The sequence below is a fragment of the Geotrypetes seraphini genome, chromosome 9 (assembly GCF_902459505.1).
Source record: "Geotrypetes seraphini chromosome 9, aGeoSer1.1, whole genome shotgun sequence".
In the NCBI taxonomy this organism is placed as follows: domain Eukaryota; kingdom Metazoa; phylum Chordata; class Amphibia; order Gymnophiona; family Dermophiidae; genus Geotrypetes; species Geotrypetes seraphini.
The window spans coordinates 14,380,687-14,405,299 of NC_047092.1; the positions used below are offsets into that span (position 1 = coordinate 14,380,687).

The 24,613-nt window shown below is 42.7% G+C and overlaps 1 protein-coding gene across 1 annotated transcript in view; it reads left to right on the forward strand.

Annotated features, from left to right (window-relative positions):
• The window catches only part of EXOC4 (exocyst complex component 4), a 622,023-nt gene that overhangs the window by 486,713 nt on the left and 110,697 nt on the right, over window positions 1-24,613 (forward strand). The window contains exons 12-13 of the mRNA XM_033958806.1: window positions 8,910-9,046; window positions 21,011-21,166. Of these exons, the coding sequence (XP_033814697.1) occupies window positions 8,910-9,046; window positions 21,011-21,166 (293 nt within the window). The remainder of the gene's footprint in view (window positions 1-8,909; window positions 9,047-21,010; window positions 21,167-24,613) is intronic.

Genomic DNA, 24,613 nt, shown 5'->3' on the forward strand with positions numbered 1-24,613 from the left:
GATGATCTAAATGCTAAGAAATGGTAAAGTAGAAGTTTTAATTTCTGTCTAAAATATCTTTAAAAAAAAAAGTAATAGTCCAAATATATTATGGCTAGGTTGCTTCCCTGGGTTGTTACATAATACCAAGTCTCACTAGCTGATTAAAAACACATCGCCAATTAAATGGCATGAAAACTGTCTTGCTGGATGCCTTGTTTGATGCCTCATGTGAACTTGTCTGTCGATTAAAATGGGATGAGAGAAGTGCCCTAGGCATGGGCAGTTGTTGCCTCTAGACTGAGGCTAGACCAGTGGTCTCCAACTCAAACCCTTTGCAGGGCCACATTTTGGATTTGTAGGTACTTGGAGGGCCGCAGAAAAAATAGTTAATGTCTTATTAAAAAAATGACAACTTTCCATGAGGTAAAACTCTTTATAGTTTATAAATCTTCCCCCCTCCCCCTCCAAAGGCCTGCATGTTCCCCCCTTCTTTGCAGTCTTAGTTTCAGCTAATTACCGCAGCCTGCAGAGAGGATCACCGGTGCTGTAGCGTTCCTTGCAGGCTGCCATGGGCCTCCGCAGCACGTTCCCTCTGCTGCGATCCCGCCCCTCCTCTTGATGTCAGGGGCAGGATTGTGGCAGAGGGAACGTGCTGCTGAGGATGATGGCAGCCTGCAAGGAACGCTACAGCACTGGTGATCCTCTCTGCAGGCTGTGGTAATTAGCTGAAGGTAAGAGCAGGAGGCCAGGGGGAAGCCGGAGGACACTGCAAAGAGTGGGCAGCACTAGTACAGACAACAGTAGCATAGACTGCGGACTGCAAAATAGTACCCGGCGAGCCGCATGTGGCCCCCGGGCCGCGAGTTTGAGACCACTGGGCTAGACATTTGAGAGCCAGTGTAAAAAAAAAAAAAATCCTGAGGTAGTGCCGGTCTGAAAGGTTGCTTTCCCTTTAACTTTGCTATCTACTAATATCTCCTCAATGACTCTATCAGTTAACCAACCCCAAACTGCATCTTCCCTACAAGTATACCTCAATTCTCCACCCTTCCTTCTATCTCTCACCAATGCCTCTACTATGTAACTGACCCTAAATTGTAACTTCCTGGAAATGTCCAGCTATCTTCTACTGTAATCCGCTTAGAACTGCAAGGTACAGGCGGAATAGAAGTCACTAATGTAATGTAATGTGCTACATTTGCAGTTTGGGGAGGCGTTTTTTGCACCAGGATTCAGCCCGGCAGCTTTTCTCACCCGATGATATATTTTGATTATTCTCTGATGCAGAGAGAGAGAGAATGAGTATAGATATATATCCATATATATAAGATGTATATATATATGCATATATAAGATGCAGCATTTTGAATTGCATATATCATACCTATGTTTTTATTTTATTTATTCAATTTTCTATACTAGTGCGGGTTTTTGGGATAGCCCTAATGAATATGCATGAGAGAGATTTGCATATAATGGAGGTGACAGGCATGCAAATCTGCGCCATGCATATTCATTAGGGCTATCCCGAAAACTCGACTGGCTGGTGGTTGGGAGCCATTGTTCTATACTATACCGTTCTCCCAAGGGAGCTCAGAACGGTTTACATGAATTTATTCAGGTACTCAAGCATTTTTCCCTGTCTGTCCCAGCAGTCTTACAATCTATCTAATGTACCTGGGGCAATGGGGGGATTAAGTGACTTGCCCAGGGTCACAAGGAGCAGCGTGGGTTTGAACCCACAACCTCAGGGTGCTGAGGCTGTAGCTTTAACCACTGGGCCACTCTAGTGATCAAAATGTAGTAAAAGTGAGTCAACTATAGGACAATCAAGCCATTGTGACATCACTGATGAGGTTGGCTCTTGTAAGTGACATTGCTGAAGGGTTAGAAGGAAAAGTGTGCCTTTTTGCAGATGATACCAAGATTTGTAACAGAGTAGACACCGAAGAGGGAGTGGAAAATATGAAAAAGGATCTGCAAAAGTTAGAGGAATGGTCTAATGCCTGGCAACTAAAATTCAATGCAAAGAAATGCAGAGTAATGCATTTGGGGATTAATAATAGGAAGGAACCGTATATGCTGGGAGGAGAGAAGCTGATATGCACGGACGGGGAGAGGGACCTTGGGGTGATAGTGTCCAAAGATCTAAAGGCGAAAAAACAGTGTGACAAGGCAGTGGCTGCTGCCAGAAGGATTCTGGGCTGTATAAAGAGAGGCGTAGTCAGTAGAAGGAAGACGGTGTTGATGCCCCTGTACAGGTCATTGGTGAGGCCCCACTTGGAGTATTGTGTTCAGTTTTGGAGACCATATCTGGCGAAAGACGTAAGAAGACTTGAGGCGGTCCAGAGGAGGGCGACGAAAATGATAGGAGGCTTGCGCCAGAAGACGTATGAGGAGAGACTGGAAGCCCTGAATATGTATACCCTAGAGGAAAGGAGAGACAGGGGAGATATGATTCAGACGTTCAAATACTTAAAGGGTATTAACGTAGAACAAAATCTTTTCCAGAGAAAGGAAAATGGTAAAACCAGAGGACATAATTTGAGGTTGAGGGGTGGTAGATTCAGGGGCAATGTTAGGAAATTCTACTTTACGGAGAGGGTAGTGGATGCCTGGAATGCGCTCCCGAGAGAGGTGGTGGAGAGTAAAACTGTGACTGAGTTCAAAGAAGCGTGGGATGAACACAGAAGATTTAGAATCAGAAAATAACATTAAAGATTGAACTAGGCCAGTTACTGGGCAGACTTGTACGGTCTGTGTCTGTGTATGGCCGTTTGGAGGAGGATGGGCAGGGGAGGGCTTCAATGGCTGGGAGGGTGTAAATGGGCTGGAGTAAGTCTTAACAGAGATTTCGGCAGTTGGAACCCAAGCACAGTACCGGGTAAAGCTTTGGATTCTCGCCCAGAAATAGCTAAGAAGAAAAAAAAAAAAAAAATTTTTTAAATTGAATCAGGTTGGGCAGACTGGATGGACCATTCGGGTCTTTATCTGCCGTCATCTACTATGTTACCAGCTCTGGCTATCAGTGGCTGAAACTTTTCACATTATTTATTCAATTTTCTATACCGTTCTCCCAGGGGAGCTCAGAACAGTATACATGAATTTATTTAGGTACTCCAGCATTTTTCCCTGTCCTGGTGGACTCGCAATCTATCTAATGTATTGGGGCAAAGTGGGGATTAAGTGACTTGCCCAGGGTCACAAGGAGCAGCATGGGTTTGAACCCACAACCTCAGGGTACTGAGGCTGTAGCTTTAACCACTTCGCCACACACCCCATATGTCTCCTGCGTTGTTTTACTTTTTTATAACATCTTCACACTTCTGTCTTCAGCCACAGTATGACCTCAGTTTCACACAATATGTGCTTGAATTCCTTTCTGTATTGTCTTGAATGAAATATTGTCTACAGTGGGTAAGATTTTAATCTCTGTTAAGTCCTCCAAATTCAGCTAGAAAGTCATTTATTCCTGAGTGAAAGATTCTGTTGGTCGTTTTTCAGAGGACAGGGCTTAGAGATGCCATTGCAAGCAAGAGAGTGATTACCAATTTCCTAAAGAATTATTCATTGTTCGAATGAAACCTAATACAAGGTCTTCTAAGGATTTGGCCTCTTGCTGGGTTTCTGAAAAATAACTGTAGTGTCCAGAGGTCAAGTTATAATTACGCTAGCAAGGAAGGACTTCAAACACTGTCTCTTCTAAGACAGAGGTTAAAAAGTTTATACATGACTCAGATCAGAGTTAGGGGATGTCAGAAGGCCAAGTAATTTACCTTCGGCTCCCTGAAAAAGAATGTCACTATTCAACACAAGAGTGACACCCAAGAGTAGCTCAAAATTATTGACTGTGACTTTAAGTACCAGGTAGTGACATCAGCAGGAAAGGCTGTGACGGTTGATATCAAAGTCTATTTACACACAAGAGAATATAGACCAGGGTCCAGTTGAAGTACGAAAAAAAAAAAAAAAATCCCTTCAAGGAATTTTATTTTCATGTGTTCAAAAGACAAGAAATGTCAAAGTATAATGTTTTCAAGTGAAAGACATGAAAGATCCGGCTTTCTCTGTATCTTTGGACGTGGAGAAAGCCTTTGATCGGGTTGAATGGACTTTTATGTATCAAGCATTAGATTGGTTTGGTATAGAAACATAGAAGATGACGGCAGATAAGGGCCATAGCCCATCAGGTCTGCCCACTCTACTGACCCACCCCCAAGTCTACTATCCTAGGGATCCCACTCCTGGTGACAAATGATTCAAACGTTGTATAGCTCCCCTGCTGCAAGATTGTATATTAATAATAATTTATCAGAACGTTTTAATTTGCAGAGGGGGGTTAGAAAAGGCTGTCCATTATCTCCTTTGCTTTTTGATATTGTATTAGAACCCTTGTTATTAGCCATTCAACAAGCAAAGGGGATACAGGGTATTTCCCATACAGACTGGGAATATAAAGTTTCAGCATATGCAGATGATATACTGCTTTATTTGAGAAATCCAGAAATTACCATTCCATGCTTGCTAGAGTTGATTGATATATTTGGAAAATTTTCAGGTTATAAAATAAATTGGAGTAAGTCAGAAATTCTTCCACTTAATGTGCATTGTACTAAAGGATTATTTGATTCTTTCTCATTCGTATGGAAGGAGGATGGATTAAAATACTTAGGTATTAGGATAAAAAATACACTGGAAGACACAATGAAAGAGAATGAAAAAATTTGTATTAAAAAAAAAGTAACAGAAATGTGTGAGCAATGGAATCTGTTACATCTTTCTTGGTGGGGGAGAGTCCAAACTATTAAAATGATGATATTGCCTGTGGTTTGTTATCAAATGAGTATGATACCAGGTTTTTTTTTCAAGGGTCCTTTTATAAAAAGCTAAATGGTATTCTTACAAAATTTGTTTGGCTGGGTAAAATGCCTAGAATTGCTTTAGTATCTTTACAAAAGTCAATTGCGGAGGGTGGGGTAAATTTTCCAAACTTTTATAGGTATCATCAAGCCTATATTTTACGCCAGGGTATGTATTGGGTCCTCCCAGAACTCATGGAAAATACACCGGATTGGTTGTATTTAGAATGGGGACTCTTGTTTCCTCTAAATTTATCTCATGTTCTCAGTATCAATATGCCTAGAAAATATAAAGAGAACAGAATATTGATGGATACATGGAAAACATTGAGATATGTCAGTAATTTAACTCCTAACCCAATAAATAAATCAACAAATCAAGCTTTATGGATAAACTCCAAGATTCAAATTGGCTGATTTAAAATCGTATGGAAGCATTGGATTATTGCAGGTATACGGACTTTAGATGATGTTATTTCAAATGGTAAACTACTTGATTTTTCACAGTTGCAACATAAATATGGTCTTAATAAATCACAAAGTTTTAAATGGTTGCAACTGAAGCAGGCTATTCAGGAGGGGTTCCCTGAATGGAAAAATCTCAATAATCAGTATAGTCCTGAGTTCTTATGCTTTCAGGCGGATTTCTTAGGACACCAAGCCGCTCAGTGGTATAAATTGATATCTGGATTTAAGAATAAAAAACCAAAGAATGGTCTTAGAGACATTTGGAGGATTGAGATTAAGCATCAAATTTCTGCATCTCAATGGCCACGAATTTGGTCTTGGAGAATGAGATGTACAGTGTCCGCATCTATGAGACAAACTTGGTTCTTTTTGTTACGTAGAGCTTTTTGGACCCCAGTTCGTTTACAGAAGTTGGATAGCTCTAAGTCTAATAGATGCTGGCATTGCAATCTGGAAGCAGGGACCTTAGATCATTTAATATTTTATTGTCCCTATATCATGGCTTTTTGGAAATCAATTTGGTCTCAAATAAATTGTTTATTAGAAAACCATGTAGCTCTATCATATGATACTATTCTGTTCAGTATGTCAATGAGAACAAAAAGTCAAATTTTATCAAGTAATAACAAACTTCTATTGATAATGACAGGAATCGCCATGCAAACATATCACCAGTAATTGGAAAAATTATAACAATCTTAGTTATACATTCTGATGGAATTCGTTGTGCCACATTTACAAAATGGAAAGAGTAATTGCTTTGCAGAATGGGAATTATAATAATTTTAAAAAGATCTGGGGGCCATTGGAAAATTATTGTAATGATTAGACATCATTTTCCACTGACAGTAATTTTATATATAGGGGGAGGGGGGATGGTATAATGTTCTATTTTATAGGTTTCATTAATAATTAAGAATACAATATTTATGATATTTTTGATTGAAATATTTGAGGGAAGGGTGGGTGGGGAGGAAATAAATTTTATGTGCTTACGAGGACAATAGAAATTCAAGTGATGTGTAAAAGTTTTAAATGATGTGATAATGTGTACTTGTTATAAGATGAAATAATGAATAAAGAATTTGGGGGGGGGAAAAAAAGAAAGTTCATTTCAAACTACTTATTTAAACAGAACTGCACTTCTTTAGAAGTGAGCACAATGTTTTCAACTACTGCACATGAAAAGTTTCAGGATCCATTGAAAATTGCAAGATGTTGATCAAAAGCATACATTCTTTAAATCAGTGTAAGACAGCGGTCTCAAACACGTGGCCCACGGGCCGCATGTGGCTCTCCAGGTTTTATTTGCGGCCCGCAGTCTGGAGGCATCATTCTCTTCCTTTTGGTGCAGCAGCCGGCTCGTTCGTTCAAAGCCGAGGGTTAGCGGCTCCTTGCACTATCCACTCCTGCATCGGAAGCCTCTCTGATGTCACAACATCAGAGAGGCTTCAGACGCAGGCACGGATCTCACGAGGAGCCGCCACCCGCGGCTTTGAACGAACGAGCCGGCCAGACACGCTGCTGCTCCAGTGGCGTACCAAGGGGGGGGGGCGGTCCACTGTTCTCCCTAGAGTGCGGCTCATCTAGAGTAGCGGTGCCGAACCTGCTTCCCTTCCCTTCTCACTGCTGCCATCAGGGATCAGGCCGGCACCATGATCTTTGATCTCCCTGCTTCTCTTCCCTGTGGGGCCGACCAACTCTCGCGGCCTGATGTCAATTCTGACGTCGAGAGGACGTTCTGGCTAGCCAATCGCTGCCTGGCTGCCCGGAACGTCCTTTCCGACGTTAGAATTGACGTCGGGTGGCGAGAGTTGGTCGGCCCGGTGCAGAAGAGAAGAAGGGAGATGGCCTGTTCCCGATAGCGGCAGCAGCAGCAGCCTATTCCGCAGCGGCGGTGGCATGGGGGAGGGCAGGAAGGAAGGAAGAAAGAAAGAAGGTGGGGTGGGGACAGGAAGCCAGAAAAAAAAGCAAAAAATGGAGCACGGAGGAAGGAAGAAAGAAGGAGGGGGGACAGGGAACCAGAAACAGCAAAAAATGGGGCACGGAATCAGAGAAAGACAGACAGAGAAAGAGAGAAAAAGTTGGGGGAGGGAATGAGGTCTGGAGGAGAGGAAGCATACAGGAGGCAGAAAGAAGGTAAGAAGTATTGGATGCACAGTCAGAAGAATAAAGTGCAACCAGAGACTGATGAAATTACCAAACAAAGGTAGGAAAATGATTTTATTTTCAATTTAGTGATTGAAATGTGCCAGTTTTGAGAAAGAAAAGATATTGAACTTTAAATGTGAGTGCTGCAGAAAAAAATAGAGTACTTGGAGGGCCGCAGAAAAAAATAGTTAATGTCTTATTAAAGAAATGACAATTTTGCATGAGGTAAAACTCTTTATAGTTTGTATATCTTTCCTTTTAACTGTTAAAGGAAAGTTTTATAAACTATAAAGAGTTTTACCTCATGCAAAATTGTCATTTCTTTAATAAGACATTAACTATTTTTTCTGCGGCCCTCCAAGTACCTACAAATCCAAAATGTGGCCCCGCAAAGGGTTTGAGTTTGAGACCACTGGTGTAAGAGGTTCGCTCAGGTCCTAGGAGGGGAGGGAGTCTTGGCCATTGCACAGTGGTGCCACCTAGTGACCATACTTAAGATGTACATGTACCAGATTCTAGATGAGGAAATCATGGTTTGTGGCCCCTGAACAAAGACTGTTTCTTTGATGGCTATGTGGGGAGTCAAGAGCTACAGTAATCAGGTGACCAATATGTATATTTCTGAGAATTGGGGGTTGCAGAAAATCAGTGCTGGCAGCAGAGGCATCCTTAGGTTCACGCAAACAGTTCATTGTGCCTTGCCAAGCCAAAGATGTGAAGGAGGAGCTGATGGCTAGTGGAGGAACAGTCGGAAGCCAGCAGCCAGATCCACAGGGCGATTAAATTTGCAGATTACATTACATTAGTGATTTCTATTCTGCCATTACCTTGCGGTTCAAGGCGGATTACATAAGAATTGTCATGAAATTAGGTAATACATAACAGGTAATTTGAACATTTTAGATTTGATAAGGAGTAGATAGTATAGTAGGTGGAGCTTGGGATGGATCTGGTCATGTTAAATAGGTTTTATGTATTTTTTGAAGAGTAGGGGTTTTGTTTCTTTTTTGAAGGTTTTGACACAAAACGTGTGCGGACTGTGAAAAATAGCAGGAAGACTGTAGGAAATTGGAAGACTGGACATCCAAATGACGGATGAAATTTAATGTGCAGAAATGCAAAGCGATGCAGAGTGGGAAAGATAATCCAGATTACCTGACGTTAGGGTCCACCTTGGGAGTCAGCAAGCAAGAAAAAAGGTCCAGACCAGTGGTTCCCAGCCCTGTCCTGGAGGACCACCAGCCAGTCGGGTTTTGGGATAACCCTAATGAATATGCATGAGAGCAATTTGCATATAATGGAGGTGCCAGGCATGCAAATCTGTTTCATGCATATTCATTAGGGCTATCTTGAAAACCTGAGTGGTTGGTGGTCTAGAGGTCATTGTGGACAATATGCTGAAATCTTTTGCCCTGGTGCTATCTTGTTCTTTTCTCTTTCCTCTTCCAGAGCTCGGTGATCGTAGAGAAGACTGTGCAAGACTTGATGAACTTGATGCATGACTTGAGTGCTTACTCTGACCAGTTCCTCAACATGGTGTGTGTGAAGCTTCAGGAGTACAAAAACACCTGCAGCGCCGCATGCAGGTACCGAACCCCTCCTGTAGCCCTCTTAGCTATAATTTGATTGGTGCAGATGTGTTGCTCAGTGGCGTGAGAGGCACCCGGGGCAGTGGCACTCCTTCCCCCACCCCTTCCTGCTAGGTGCGCGCACATGCCCTTCCCTTCCCCCATACCTCGTTAATGTTCGTGGTTCGAGCTGTTCTGATGACACTTCCTAAGTGCAGGTCCAGGAAGTGACATCGGAGGATGAGCCAATGCTGGCGCGAGCAGGAGGTTGGAGTTGCTGCTCGTGCCGCCAATGTTAAGAAGGTACGAGGGAAGGTAAGCGTTGTGTGGAGGGGGCACCCCCATGAAGATGGCACCCGGGGCGGACTGCCCCTCCCCCCTTACTGCGCCACTGATTGTTCGTATTCAATCTGTCTTGTTTACGATACTTCTCAGTCGCTAAGCTCCTTATCCATCGTTTTGCTTGTCTTTGATTTCTTAAGCTCTTTCCATTTTTGACCTGTTCTCTAGTTTCTCCACATGTGTCACAGAGACGGTAATTTTCCAAAAGTATTTCTATGGGTAAAACAGTTCTTTCCCTCTAGAAATGGACTTTTATACAGTTGCTCACTCCACATTTGATAAAGTTACACTGAATGTTTAATAATAATTATAATGACAGTTTATATACCGCAGGACGGGGAAGTTCTATGCGGTTTACAATGATTAAAAGATGCTACAGATTGAGTAGAATTAACAAAGTTAAAAGCTAGTGATAAACAGCTCTAGAGATCAGATATTGTGGACTAAGATTGTACAGGTCAGTTACCTAAATATTTCAGGAACAGATATGTTTTTAGGTTTTTCCTAAATTCCCCATAAGTAGTTGGCTTAAGCAGTTGTTCCAGGTCTTTACCCCATAACGCTGCCTGATGTGAGAAAAGATGTTGATGATGTCTTTTAAATTGACATCCTCTAACCGGTGGAGAAACAAAATTCAAGTGTGAGCTTGGTTGAGAAAGAGAAAAGGTCAGTTATATATTTAGGGGCTAAGCCGAATAGTACCTTAAAGCAAAAACATCCAAACTTGAACCTCACCCGTGCCTCCATCAGCAGCCAATGCAGAAGCCGGTAAGAAGGTGTTACATGATCGAACTTCTTCAATCCAAAAATCAACCTGACCGCCGCATTTTGCACCAGCTGTAATCGTCGCATAGTCTTCTGGGAAATTGCCAGATAGGCGACATTACAGTAATCAAGTTGACTCAGTATAAGGGATTGTTCCAGAATCCTAAATGATGAAACATCAAAATATGCTTGAAGCTTCCAGAGAGTGAAAAAACCCTTTCTAACCAAGGAGTCCACCTGGTCTTTCATGGTTAGGTTCTGGTCCGATGTCACGTCCAATACCTTCATAGTAGATTGAATAGGATAACTGAGTTTATTGATGCACAGTGATGATTTAGTGTCAAACGGGTGTGATGAAGCTGCAAAGAATTTTGGTTTTTCCGAATTAAGCTTTAATCTGAATTCACTCATCCATTGCTCCATCAAATTTAGTGCTTCTATTTACCAGGGGACAGATGTATATTTATACCCATTCTTTTGAAAATTTGATCTTAAACACATACATTAAGCCTGGAAAATGTGCTCCAAGAGTGCAGATACATTTCTCCCTCCGTATTCGCAGTTCCAGCAATCGCGGTTTCGATTATTCAGGTTTTTTAGCTTGCTGGCTCCTCCCCCCAAATTACGTCAGCTTGCATAGAGAAATCGCTGATTCCAAGCGTTTACAGAGAAAATCGCTGATTCCCGGCCTCTCCTTCAGGAACAGGCCAGGTCTCCCACCATGTTGTTCGCAGTTTCACCATATTCACGATGGTTTTTAATAGAAAACAGTGAATAACATATGAAAAAGTTATTCGCGGTTTTTCTGTATTCGCGGCTCTGTTAATCCCCTATCACAGAGAATATGGAGGGAGAAGTGTATACTCACAAAGAATCCACTTATTGAAAACACAATCTAAATTCATACAAAAGCTATGTCAGAATGAACAAAATCTTCAAAATTTATTGCTATTATATCATCAATTATCATTTCTAACTTCACCAATCATTAAAAAAATAAGAATACCACACATACGAACATACACATGAAAAAACAATAAATAGAAAAAGCATATATAAAAAACAACAAAGGAGTCCACTGCATAAATTGAATAGTTATAAAATACAAAAATCACTTATCTCAAGTTGGTTCAAACTTCATGAATCGCTTATTTAGAGTGGGGCTTTGACACGCAGCTCCTGATTGGTAAGGCTCGACTTTAGTGCAGGAAGAGGAGGTCGGAGCATACAGCGAGTGATTTCCTGTGCTCGCCGGCATTCTGGCTGCTCTCTCCTGCCTCTTCATCTGTCCTCTCCTTGTCGGCGGTTCGCGGTTGGAAAATACCGCGAATGACCAGGGGGGACTGCAAACCGCCGACCGCAAATGACCAGGGGGGCACTGTATATATATAAAAAAAAGTGAAATGTGGAGAAAAATTAGTCTCGGTATGATGCCAATCCAACCAAAGATCCGAGGTGGTCCATCACACATAAATCACTCACAAAAGATAATATATAAAAAATGCACATCCATATCATTAAATGTTATGTTTTATGTTAAGTGTTGTGCTTGTTAGTCATTTCTCTCAAAGAGAAGTTTGCCCTAAAGCAATTTAGAACAATGCATAATCAATATGCTTCAAGCTAACAATATAATACAGTAAATATTTCATAATTATAATACAATACGGTAATTAGAATTTCTCGTGTTCGTCTTGTCATTATTATCCTATTCCTCTTTCATCTTCACACTCATTTTTCTGCCTCCCATTTCTTTCTTTTACATATGTGTGAACTATTTCATTGTTTAAATTAAAGGAGATATAACGAATAAGGATATCGAAGGACTTTTTACAGTTTATTAAAAAGCTTAATATACCACCAGGATTCAGGTAGTGCAAAAATTCACATTAAAAAAATCAATAAATGCTAAAGAATTTAAAAAAAAAATCCATAGAGAAGTCCTGGCGGTTCCACTATCTGATATTTTCTGCACTTCTTTAAGCAGCTACTAAAATGGACAATGGTTTCGGTTTATCTTGCAGAGTGTGAAACACCTTCGGTTATTTATAAAAACATGACGGCAGATAAAGGCCAAACGGCCCATCCAGTCTGTCCATCCACAGTAACCATTATCTCTTCCTCTCTCTAAGAGAACCCACGTGCCTATCCCAAGATCGCTTGAATTCAGGCACAGTCTCTGTCTCCACTACCTCTAATGGAAGACTTTTCCACGTGTCTACCACCCTTTCTGTAAAATGTATTTCCTTAGATTACTCCTGAGCCTATCACCTTTTAACTTCATCCTATGTCCTCTCTTTCCAGAGCTTCCTTTCAAATGAAAGAGACTCGACTCATGCGCATTCACGTCTCAATCATATCTCCCCTCTCCCGCCTTTCCTCCAAAGTAGGCAGATTGAGATAAGAACATAAGCAATGCCTCCACTGGGTCAGACCTGAGGTCCATCGTGCCCAGCAGTCCGCTCACGCGGCGGCCCAACAGGTCCAGGACCTATGCAGTAATCCTTTATCTATACCCCTCTATCCCTTTTTCCAGCAGGAAATTGTCCAATCCTTTCTTGAACCCCAGTACCGTACTCTGCCCTATTATGCCCTCTGGAAGCGCATTCCAGGTGTCCACCACACGCTGGGTAAAGAAAAACTTCTTAGCATTTGTTTTGAATCTGTCCCCTTTCAACTTTTCCAAATGCCCTCTTGTTCTTTTATGTTTTGAAAGTTTGAAGAATCTGTCCCTCTCTACTCTCTCTAAGCTCTTCATAATCTTGTAGGTCTCTGTCATGTCTCCTCTGAGTCTCCACTTTTCCAGGGAAAAGAACCCCAGTCTCTCCAGCCTTTCAGTGTATGAAAGGTTTTCCATGCCCTTAATCATTCGTGTCGCTCTCCTCTGGACCCTCTCGAGTATTGCCATATCCTTCTTAAGGTACGGTGACCAATACTGGACACAGTACTCCAGGTGCAGGCGCACCATTGCCCGATACAACGGCAGGATGTCTTCTTTCGTTCTTGTTGTAATACCCTTCTTGATAGTACCCAACATTCTGTTCGCTTTCTTTGAGGCTGCCGCGCATAAGTCTGTCCTCTTGTCACAAAGACCACACACCATTTTAGTAGCCTTCCTCTGAGCTGACTCCATCCTTTTTATATCTTTTTGAAGGTGCGGCCTCCAGAATTGTGCACAATATTCTAAAAGAGGTCTCGCCAGAGTCTTATACAGGGGCATCAATACCTTTTTCCTACTGGCCATACCTCTTCCTATGCAACCTAGCATCCTTCTAGCTTTCGCCATCACCTTTTCAACCTGTTTGGCCACCTTAAGATCATCACATACAATCCCACCCAAGTCCCGCTCTTCTGTCGTGCGCATAAGTTCTTCACCCCCTAAACTGCACTGTATTACTCTTGTCAGGTTCATTTTGTTTTGGACATTTGTTGCAAACAAATAATTACCTTTTGATAATATAGACCCCCCCCTGATGCAGGCGACGACACCGAAACACATCCCATGTTGGGTCTTCTAATGAAAGTTTATTACCCAGGATTTGAAGGTCCCTTATGCTTTTTTCTTTGTCGTTAGATTTGTTTCTACTTTGGTTCCCTCTATATCTGGTCTTCCAAACATATAGAACAGGTTTAAAGATCCCAGTGAGTGTACTTTGGAAGAAGGAGAGGGGAGGGGAGATATGATGGAAACGACTCTCTCCACAGGGGACAAGCCCTTGTAAATTAAAAAGAGACTCTGGAGCAATGGAAGCACACAGTAAGATAACGGTGAAAGGTGATAGACTGAAAAGGAATATAAATAAATATCTCGTTATGGAAAGGGTGCTGGATGCATAGAATACCCTTCCAGCAGAGGTAGTGGAGACAAGGATTGTGCCTGAATTCAGAAAACCAAAGGACAGGTACCGAGGATCTGTTAAACGGAAGGAAAGAATATAGGGGTTATTGGTTGGTATGCGTGGCCAGGCTGGATAGACCATCTGGTCTTCGTCTGCCACTAAATACATCAGAAAATACAATTCACATATAACAACTTAAAGCCATAGCCTAGACTATTAGAACATAAGAATTGCCATACTGGGACAGACCGAAGGTCCATCAAGCTCAGTATCCTGTTTTCAACAGTGGCCAACCCAGGTCCCAAGTACCCAGCTAGATCCCAAGTAATAAAACAGATTTTATGCTGTTTATCCTAGGAATAAGCAGTGGATTCCTCCCAAGCCATCTCAATAATGGCCTATGGACTTCTCTTTTAGGAAATTATCCAAACCATTTTTAAACCCCGCTAAGCTAACTGATTTTACCACATTCTCCAGCAACGAATTCCAGAGTTTAATCACACATGTGAAGAAATATTTTCTCTGGTTTGTTTTACATCTACTACTTAGTAGCTTCATCACATGCCCCCTAGTCTTAATATTTTTGGAAAGGGTGAACAGGTGATTCACATCTACCCTTTCCACTCCATTCTTTATTTTATAGACCTCTATCATATCCCCCTTGAGCCAACACTCAAAATTAAGCTACTGATCCTTCTGCTAAGCTCAACTCCCAACTGACATTAAAAAATCTTCCCCAAATTAAAAAAATAATAATCTGTCTTACTCTGTAGACTCTAGAAATCATTTCTGAGAGCCTAAAATTATATCTCTGTGTTGCAAAATGCTGCCTTCTGAAGATTTACTGAACTATTCAGGACTCCAGTACAGTACATGACAGCTTCATGTCTTCCTGCTGTAATTTAAGGGCTAGATTTCTGAGTGCCAAGGACCTCACGGAGGGCGTAAAAAGTTTCTGAGGACAGCAAGGGATAGTTTGGCAGTTAATTTAATTATTATTTCCAAACCCTTTCCATGCTCTCTGCTCATGCCATGCCTCCTAATGTCAAAAGCACTTACCACCCGGTTTACCGTGCACTAACTGCAAAAATACCTCAAAGCCCCTTCACAGGGCTCTGTGCTGGCAGTTAACATGGTGTAAATGGCATGTTAAGTTCTTTAACTCAGTTGAGTACAAGGTCTCTTAGGTCAAGTTATCCAAATACATATTTTCAGGGGAGGATTCTCAAAACTTAGGGCTCCTTTTACTAAGCTGCACTGGTGGTTTTAGTGCACGCTGCAAAGCCGCCACGCGCTAGACGCTAACGCCTCCATTGAGCTGGTGTTAGTTTTTCCGCGTAGCGCGGGGGCAAGCGTGCGCTAATCTGCAGTGCGCGCTAAAAACGCTAGCGCAGCTTAATGAAAGGAACTCTTCATGTGCCTTTAACGATGGCATCTAGTGTGAAGCAATTTTTATTGAAGCAAAAATAACACAGCAAAAAGATACAATCATGCGGAAAGAAACAACAAATCCCCCAACGCCCACCCCCCCCCCAGACCCAACCCACCCCCCCCCAACCAAAACCATCCAAGCATCATAAAGAAGAAACAAGAATATTCAAGGAACCAGCAGCATCCCAACCCTGTGCCACTGGGGAGGCCCAAACAACATCGTCCAAAATACCATGCAAGCAGAGCCCTGTACTCTGATGAGCCCTGAGAGGAACACAAGGCCCCCCCCCAAAAAAAAAAAAAGGAGAAGAAAGGAGGAAATAAATAAATAAAAGAAAATTATTTTTTTATTTTTTTTTATTTCTTTATTCATTTTTTCATATTACAACAAGTGTATCAGAAAAATACATATAATCTTATAAAACACACACTTGATTTTCCTTCATGAATACTTTAAGTACAATATATCATATTTATATTCATATTTTTATAATGTTTTAGATAATATGTAAATCATTTAATATGTATGACAAATATAAATAAAATAACCCCCCCCCAAGCCCTCCCTTCGTATTTCAGAAACTCTAACCTAATACTTAAAAATGCATTAATTAATTAAATGCATTATTAATTAAATGCATAAATTAATTAAATGCATTATTAATTAAATAATACCCACCCACATCCCCACTTAATAAATCTCTTATTATGGGAAAATGTTATTAATCATTACAAAAATCTGCTAATGGTCTCCAAATCTTCAGAAATTGACCAAAATAACCTTTCTGTGTTGCTATTGTGCGCTCCATTTTATATATATGGCATACCGAATTCCACCAAAAGTTATAACTTAATCTGTCATAATTTTTCCAGTTACATATTAAATGAATTACATATTATTTAGAACATTATAAAATATGAATATAAATATGATATGTTGTACTTAAAGTGTTCATGAAGGTAAATCAAGTGTGTATTTCTAAGATCATATAAATTTATATAAATGTTATTTGTTGAATTGCTACTCCAGTTAATAATAATAAAAGTTTATTATTATGTGACGAAATTTGACTTTTTGCTCTCATTGTTGTACCAAATAAAATAGTATCATAAGTCAAGGCTACTGGATTGTCCATCATCCTATTTATTTGAGGCCAAATTGATTTCCAAAATAATAATATATATGGACAATATATCATCACCAGGTGATTCCCCAGGCGCGGCGCTGGTTTTGACAACCAAAAATTACCGACTGGTCCGGGGATGCTGGCATTGTGCAAAGCACATCTCAGGCATGTGTTTCTGGCTGTGGCTCAAGATTTAAAAAAACCACCATTCACATAAATTATAGTAGTTTTGGGGAAGAAAAAAAAGAACTCAAAAGTTTTATTGTACACCGCTTTGGCTTTTTGATTAAGCGATCTAAGAAATTTTTAATAAACCTTGAAACCTTTTTCTTGTATTAAAGGTGTGTCTTATGCGGGCTTGTTGAAAGCCCTCGTTTGCTTCTCTTTCCCTTCGTCCAATAGCGCATATATTATGCTCCAATAAGGCACGCACACGATATGCCTCTAGCGTAGCTTTTCCCGGCACACGCGTACGTGTGTGGCTCTTACTGTGGTCCATTCCGCGCATGGGCCGATCGCTGTCGCCAGCGATTCATCTCAAGTAAACTTGGCGACCCTTTCCGTGAATCTCATTTGCAAGTGTGGTTTTTCAAGAATGACTCGTCTTTTTGAAATCGTTACATTTACGGTTGCGAAAGCGGCTTGTTGGATTTTACCGCCAATGTTAGAGAATCTGCCACTCAGTGTCCAGTTTAACAGTAAAAAATGCTTCTCTCTTCTGTATTGCCAACTGATATGAAAAATTTGGAAAAGAAACAAGGTGGATATGTTTGTTGCAAAGTATTAGTTCACTACAGTATATATCACTGATCAGGAGAAAATATTTCTATTGCTGCCTTAGAAATGATTATATTAATACCACAATAAGACAGGCTCTAATAGCATTATTTTTCAAAAAAACTAAAATAAGGTTTAAAAAGAATATGTCAAAAAAGTGTAATGTGCTCAGTACAAGTGATCGCCAAAATATTGGACAGGTGATCTATGTATATGTCACTGCATGCCAGTTCTGCAAACAATCACACAGATCTTATTTATTCATACACTAGTCTTTAAGCCCGTTACATTAACGGGTGCTAGAATAGATGTGTGTGTCTGTCTTTCTCTCTCTCTCTCTCCTTGGCCGCTGTCTTTCTTTCTTTCTTTTTTCTCTCTCTCTTTCCTTGGCTGTCCACCACCACCCCTTGCCTGCTCCCCTTGTCCAGGAACAGCCCTTCTCACTTCGTTTGAACTCCCCCCTGTCCAGCAGCACCCCTTCCCTACACCCCCTGTCCAGCATCAGCCCTTCTCCCTTTGTTTTACCTCCCCCCTGTCCAGCAGTAGGCCTTCTCCCTTCCTTTTACCTCCCCCCTGTCCAGCAGCACCTCTTCCCTGCTCCCCTTGTCCAACAGCAGGCCTTCTTCCTTCCTTTTACCTCCCCCCCTGTCCAGCAGCAGGCCTTCTTCCTTCCTTTTACCTCCCCACTGTCCAGCAGCACCCCTTCCCTGCTCCCCGTGTTCAGTAGTACCCCTTCTCCTTTCCCTCCTTCCCCTGTCCAGCATCCGCTAGCCCGGGCAGCCTCAGGGCTTTTGCTAGGCCGGCCCACCTCACATTATCGAAATGGCCCGGCCTAGCAAATGCCCCCGCGGCTGCTGCATTTGCTGGTCCATGGTGAGAAGAGGCATCCCGGCAGCAGCAGCGCAGGAAGCCAGCTGGCATCAGAGATTAGGGCAGAAGGCAGGCAGTGCGCATGTGCGACACGGAAGCACACATCATGGTGGCAGGGATCACGGCATCGTAAGTGCGCATGCGCACTTAAGATTTTATTATAGAGGATTCAATTTTCTATCTACCAGGGGAGCTCAGAACGGTTTACATGAATTTATTCAGATACTCAAGCATTTTTCCCTGTCTGTCCTGGGGGCTCACAATCTATCTAATGTACCTGGGCCAATGAGGGGATTAAGTGACTTGCCCAGGGTCACAAGGAGCAGCATAGGTTTGAACCCAGAGCCTCAGGGTGCTGAGGCTGTAGCTTTAACCATGCCGCCACACTTACAATGTCCACAACTGTCTTGAGGTTAAAAATCCTCATGATGGACAATGCTATCCAATCATCTGTTATACCCAGAGAGTATAAATGTTGTCTCCAGACCCTACGCAGCCTTGCAAACACTGCAAGCCGGCTAACCCCAGGATATAATTTTCAAAGGCTGCTGACTCTCTTAACAGTCTTGCTCCTTAACCTCACGCTTCCTTCAGGCCTTTCCCAGGAAATGTTTCTCAGCAGAATTGGGAAAATCAATTTGCTTGTATGTTCAGAACATGTGTCGGAGATAAGAGCATCGCGTGACCCCTGAGTTTGCAGTGGACACTATCTGAGCTGCACTGGAGGAGGGAAGGATGCGATCCTTCTATGTGCAACTTGAATGCAATGTCAGTCAGTCCCTTCCCTTCAGGTCTTGGCTCCTGCTGAGGCCTAATTAGGTCCTGTACCTATCACAGCAAGAAACAGGACAGGAAATGCTCTGATTCCCACCGAGCTAATTGTTGATTCACTTCAGGGGAAAAAAATAATTTGTTGACCCAGATGGGTTGGTTCTTTTTTTTCAGTATTCCAGTGAAAAGGCGAAATGTAAATAGAAATTTTCCACAGTAGGAAGATGTGGCCTAGTTTTCTTCCCAGTCCAGTGTAACAGACAAGGCAGAATATATTTTAAATGATCACCAAAGATGTTTTAGGTGTACACTTCTCCCTCCGTATCCGCAGGGGTTAGGTGCAGAGCCGGACCGTGAAGTGTGAAAACCCGCAAATAAATTTTCGGCTGGCTCTGACCCACCCCCGCCTCCCTCATGCGTCCCCAGAACCTTACCTGGTGGTCTAGCGGTGAAGCAGGGCAGGAGTGATCTTCCCATGCAGAGCCTTCACCAAAATGGACGACTTGCGACTTGGACGAAAACGGACTTAGACGTTCCTTTCGATTATGCCCCTCCAAGTCTGAAATTGATATACTTGTATTTTTGTTATATAGCTGTAACAAATAAATGAACAAATAAAACCAAAACAAAGCATAAAAGTCACCAAAAATGCAAGTAGTTAAGAGTGCTGTGCTTGTTTGCTATTTTGCTGAAACACGGCCAGTGTTGGGTTATTTTTATTTTATACCTTATTTGGTTTTTAATATGTGGGTCAGTTGTGACTGTCCACACCCTTTATGGATTGTTTTTAAGTTATTTGGACACGTGGAAGGGCATAACCACAACATATGTCTAAGTCTGAGACGCCCAAAGTTGGCAGTGGGAAAATGCCCATTTTCGAAAATAAAGTCTCGCATATTTTTCCCCCAAAAATTGTCTATCTGGACGTCCAGGCTATTGTTCATCCAGACCGCCAGGACGTCTATCTTTATACCACATTTTCAACTAAAATTTCATCCAAGTCCCAAATGCCCAGAACTAGACCATTTGGACGTGGGAGGGACCTATCTTGTAATGGACTGGCCACCCAGACATGGCAACAGAGCAGTGGGGCACCTTACTGGGCACTGCTGTGAATTGCACAAAAAGGGTGAAACATCTCACCAGAACTCCCTTATAGATTATGGTGAGCCCCCCCCAAAAAAAAACCCCACTATACTTACCTGTCTATAACCCCAATAGCCCTAATGGCTGCAGGTGGCACCTATATGGCAGTACAGTAGAGTTTGGGGGGGTTTTGGTGGGTGCACATGTTCCACCATAAATGTAGTGGTTAGAGTGTCTTATGGGCCTGGGTCCTCCTCTCTATGGTCCACTAGCCCACCCCCCAGGCTATTTAAGACACCTTTGTGAAGCTCTACTAGGCTTTCCTATATCATGTGCTGATGTTCTGGAGACAGGTATGTACTTTTTTTATTCTGATCTTTGTTGGGGTGTGAGGGGGTCAGTGAACACTGGGGGAGTGTGTGGGGGTCTTTACTTTGTCTCTGCAGTTGTTATCTGGTCACTTTGGCTACCTTTTTGGCACCTGTTTTTACATCGTCTAACTCACAACGTTGAAGTTTCTTCCAGGATGTCTAGTAAAACATTCGATTAGCCCTGCAGGACAACTAAGTCTAGGTCAGCCCCCATCCCGCCCACATACTGCCCTAACCGCTCCTCCAGATACGCCCCTTTCAGCTGTGAGCACACAGCGACATTCAGAGGCCTAAAAAGTCCCGCGGTACATCCAGAAAGTCGGTTTGATCGGCACTTGGGCGGCCTGACTTTTAGGTCATCCAAGTGCGGACTTGGGCGGGTGTATAGATGCGTTTAAGTTTTGATTATGATCCCCTTATTAAACTACAAACTGGGGCATCCGATCGGTTCCACAATCTTTTTGCTCTTCTGCCTTTCCTCATTTACCACAGTTGAGCTCGGAGAAGCAAAGGCCGTGTGGCCGCACTTTCAGGAAAAGTACATCGGCGTTTCACACCATAACCCGAGTTGTATTAACCTAAAAACCATTGTTGTCCACTCAGGGGGATTGTTCAGTCGGAGGAAAAACTAGTGATCAGCGCCTCTTGGTCAAAGGATGATGACATCAGCAGACTCCTGAAGTCCCTGCCAAACTGGATAAATATGACTCAGCCCAAACAGCTCAGACCCAAGAGAGAGGAAGAGGAGGACTTTGTCAGGTAAGGGGCAGAGGGGAAGGGGGGGGTGGAATCTGGGCTTCCTTTCCAAATTGTTTTGTATAAAACAGTATACAGTGGTGCCTCGCATAACGGACGCCTCGCACAGCGAACGCTGCGCACAACGAACTTCAGGTCTTGCTTCCCACAACGAACTTCGTTTCACACAACGAAGTCGCCCGAGCTGCATCCTTCCGCGCAGGCACTGCGCTTAACTGCCCTCTCTCCGCCTGGCTCCCATATTTTAAACCCCCCTGCCGCCGCTGCTGCATATTTTTAAGCCTCTGCCGCCACCGCATATTTTTAAACCTCCCCCCGCCGCCACATATTTTTTTAAAAAAGCCACCACTGCTGCAACTTTAATCTCACCCGCTCACTCGTAACTGGTGGTCTAGCAAATTTCCCAGCCAGAAGCGCAGAGATCAAGAGCAAGCCTTCTGTGCTACTGCCTGGGCCTGCGCTGATCTCTGAATGGCTGCAGTCAGCTCTCGCGGGACTCACAAGAACTAACTGCAGCCATTCGGAGATCGGCATGGGCCCACACAGGCGTGCAGAGGAATTGCTCCTGATCTCTGCGCTTCTGGCCTGTACGCCACTGGCTGGGAAAGATGGGAGGAATTAAAAAAGGTACCGAGGGGGGATGATTAAAAAGGTACTGGGGAGTATGTGGGGGGTGATTATAATACACAGCAAGGATCAACAAAACCCCTGTCTCCCCTCCCCTTCACATATATCCCCTCTACTATCAAGAAAATTGAATAAGCCAAATTATTATAGAATGCTACACAGAAATATCATGCTAACAGAATACCACAGTCACACATAGCAGGAATAAATTTATCTTTTTTTATGTCATCTTAGCATATTTTATGCTACAGAACGAATTATTTTTTTTAACATGTATTGTTATGGGAAAACGCGTTTCACATAATGAACTTTTCGCATAACAAACTTGCTCCTGGAACCAATTAAGTTCGTTGTGTGAGGCACCACTGTATACTGGTTTTTAGGACATCAACATGAGACCAGAAGGATAGCCACAAACATACATTAAGAGGCTGCTCAGCCAATGGCTTAGTAAGACGGGGGGAAGGGGGGGTCTGTCCCAGATGCATCTTTTTAAGGATGTACGTCGCCCCTCCTCCTCTCTGTCCCCTTCCCCGCTTGCTCGCTCCTCACTGTGCGCCCCTTGACTTCCCCCGGCACAAGTGGTGGACGCTTGGAATGCTCTTCCGGAGGAGGTTGTGACAGAGACTACTGTTTTGGGTTTTAAGCGCAAGTTGGATGCACACCTCCTTGCAAATCATATCGAGGGATACGGGAAATCCGAGTCTCCAACAGGGAGCACCTAACTGGGCCTCCGCGTGTGCGGGTCGCCGGACTAGATGGACCAAGGTCTGATCCGGTGAAGGCGTTTCTTATGTTCTTAAGGTTGCTGCCTGCATCGGCGTTCTCTCTGACAGCACTTCCAGGACCCGCGTCTAGGATGCGGCGTCAAAGGCCAAGCTGACACCAACGTGGGCAGCATGCTGCTCCCACCAGAGAAGCTAAAAAGGTACGAGGGAAGGGGATGTGTGCGCAGCAAGAGGGGGGAGGGGTGCCCCCCCCCTCGCCCTTACTCCGCCACTGTGCTCAGCAAGAGATCGTTGTTTCCTTCCAAAGCTGGACCTGAAGCGTCAAGAATTTTGAAACCAGTGTTTTGAGAAATGTCCCGAGTCGGTGCTCTAATCTCAGGTGGGGAGGGGAAGCCAAGAGGGGCAATAAAGTGTGAACCAGCCCAAAGGGATAATGCAGGATGATTGTGTTTTTCTCAAATGGAAGTTTTTCTGTAGAAACCCAAATTCTTTTTCCTTAAAGCAAAGGAGTGAGCTTCAATTTTATCTTTTTCTTCAAACATCATACTCCACCAATATTTCCCCTCAGAATTCAGTGAAGGGTAACCACCTAGCTAGGAGTTCTTCACCGAAGGAGAAAAGAGAGGATAATATAGCATTGTTTCATCTCGTCTGTTCTGCTTCTTTATTTATTTATTCAATTTTCTATACCATTCTCCCAGGGGAGCTCAGAATGAATCTATTCAGGTGCTAAAGCATTTTTCTCTGTCTGTCCTAGCAGACTCACAGTGGGGATTAAGTGACTTGCCCAGGGTGGGTTTAAATCCACAACCTCAGGGTGCCGAGGCTATAGCTTTAACCACTGCACCGCTCTAGAAATCTTGAAATAGTGAAAATGAGTTAAGTATAGGACAATCAAGCCATTGTGACATCACTGATGAGGTTGGCTCTTATTGGTGGACTGAGGCATTATGATGTCACAATAGCAGCTCTGGTTATCAGAGGCTGAAACTTTTCACATTATTTATTACTGTTCTCCCAGGGAAGCTCAGAATGGTTTACATGAATTTATTCAGGTCCTCAAGCATTTTTCCCTGTCTGTCCTGGTGGACTCACAATCTATCTAATGTACCTGGGGCAGTGGGGGATTAAGTGACTTGCCCAGGGTCACAGGGAGCAGCGTGGGGTTTGAACCCACAACCTCAGGGTGCTGAGGCTGTAGCTTTAACCATTCTGGCTGTACACTGCCTGGAATGAATTTCTTCAAAAAGGCAGTAAATAAATTCTAATAAATAATTAAGGGACTGACCCTGCGACGGCATTCACCTACAAAGCGGGCACCTGTCGCATGTCAGTCACCAGACTACAGATCTAGATTGGTACTTCAAAATGTATAGCTTTATTTTGTGGAGCTCTCAGATACCTACTCCGTTGATCATTAAAGATTATTCAAACGGTTTTTGTAGGCAAGGGTATCAATCATTGAGCTCCACCTTATCGTAATAGTGCTGTTAGAAACAAGTGCTAAATGTTGAACAGTGATTTTTTAGATAAAGCACTTATCTTTTTTACGGTGGCTTCTATTATGCCTCGTAGTGTGCGCTCTGTGCCCAACGGGACCCGTTTCGCCCAAATCAAGGCTTCTTCAGGGGTCTCTCGAATTGCTGTTAACACAGAGAAAAGTATTTCACTTAATGAAAAACATTTTGTTATGACTTTTAAGAAAGCGTGTACTCACTGTGATAGCTTGTAGCGACTTCATCAAAATGGCGTTAGCAAGAATTGAACGCCAACGCATGCGCTATATAGACGTGTCAATTAAACTACCCCTGTGTATCTTAAAGGGACAATCAATAATTTTCAATTGAAACTGCTACTATGACACTAGATTAGAAAAAAACACTCCAGTCCATATTCACATTCAGACCGGCAGGTTTTAATGTGCCTAGATTGAAAATCCAACGGGATTCTTTTTGTAGTAAGGTTCTTTGTCTATCACCTCCTCGTGGGTTTGATTTCACCCGGTCTATTGCAAAACACCTCAATTCTTTGAAACTGTGTTGTAATTGGTTACAGTGCTCCACTAGAGGTGCAGTGATCCTCTTGCATTTAATGT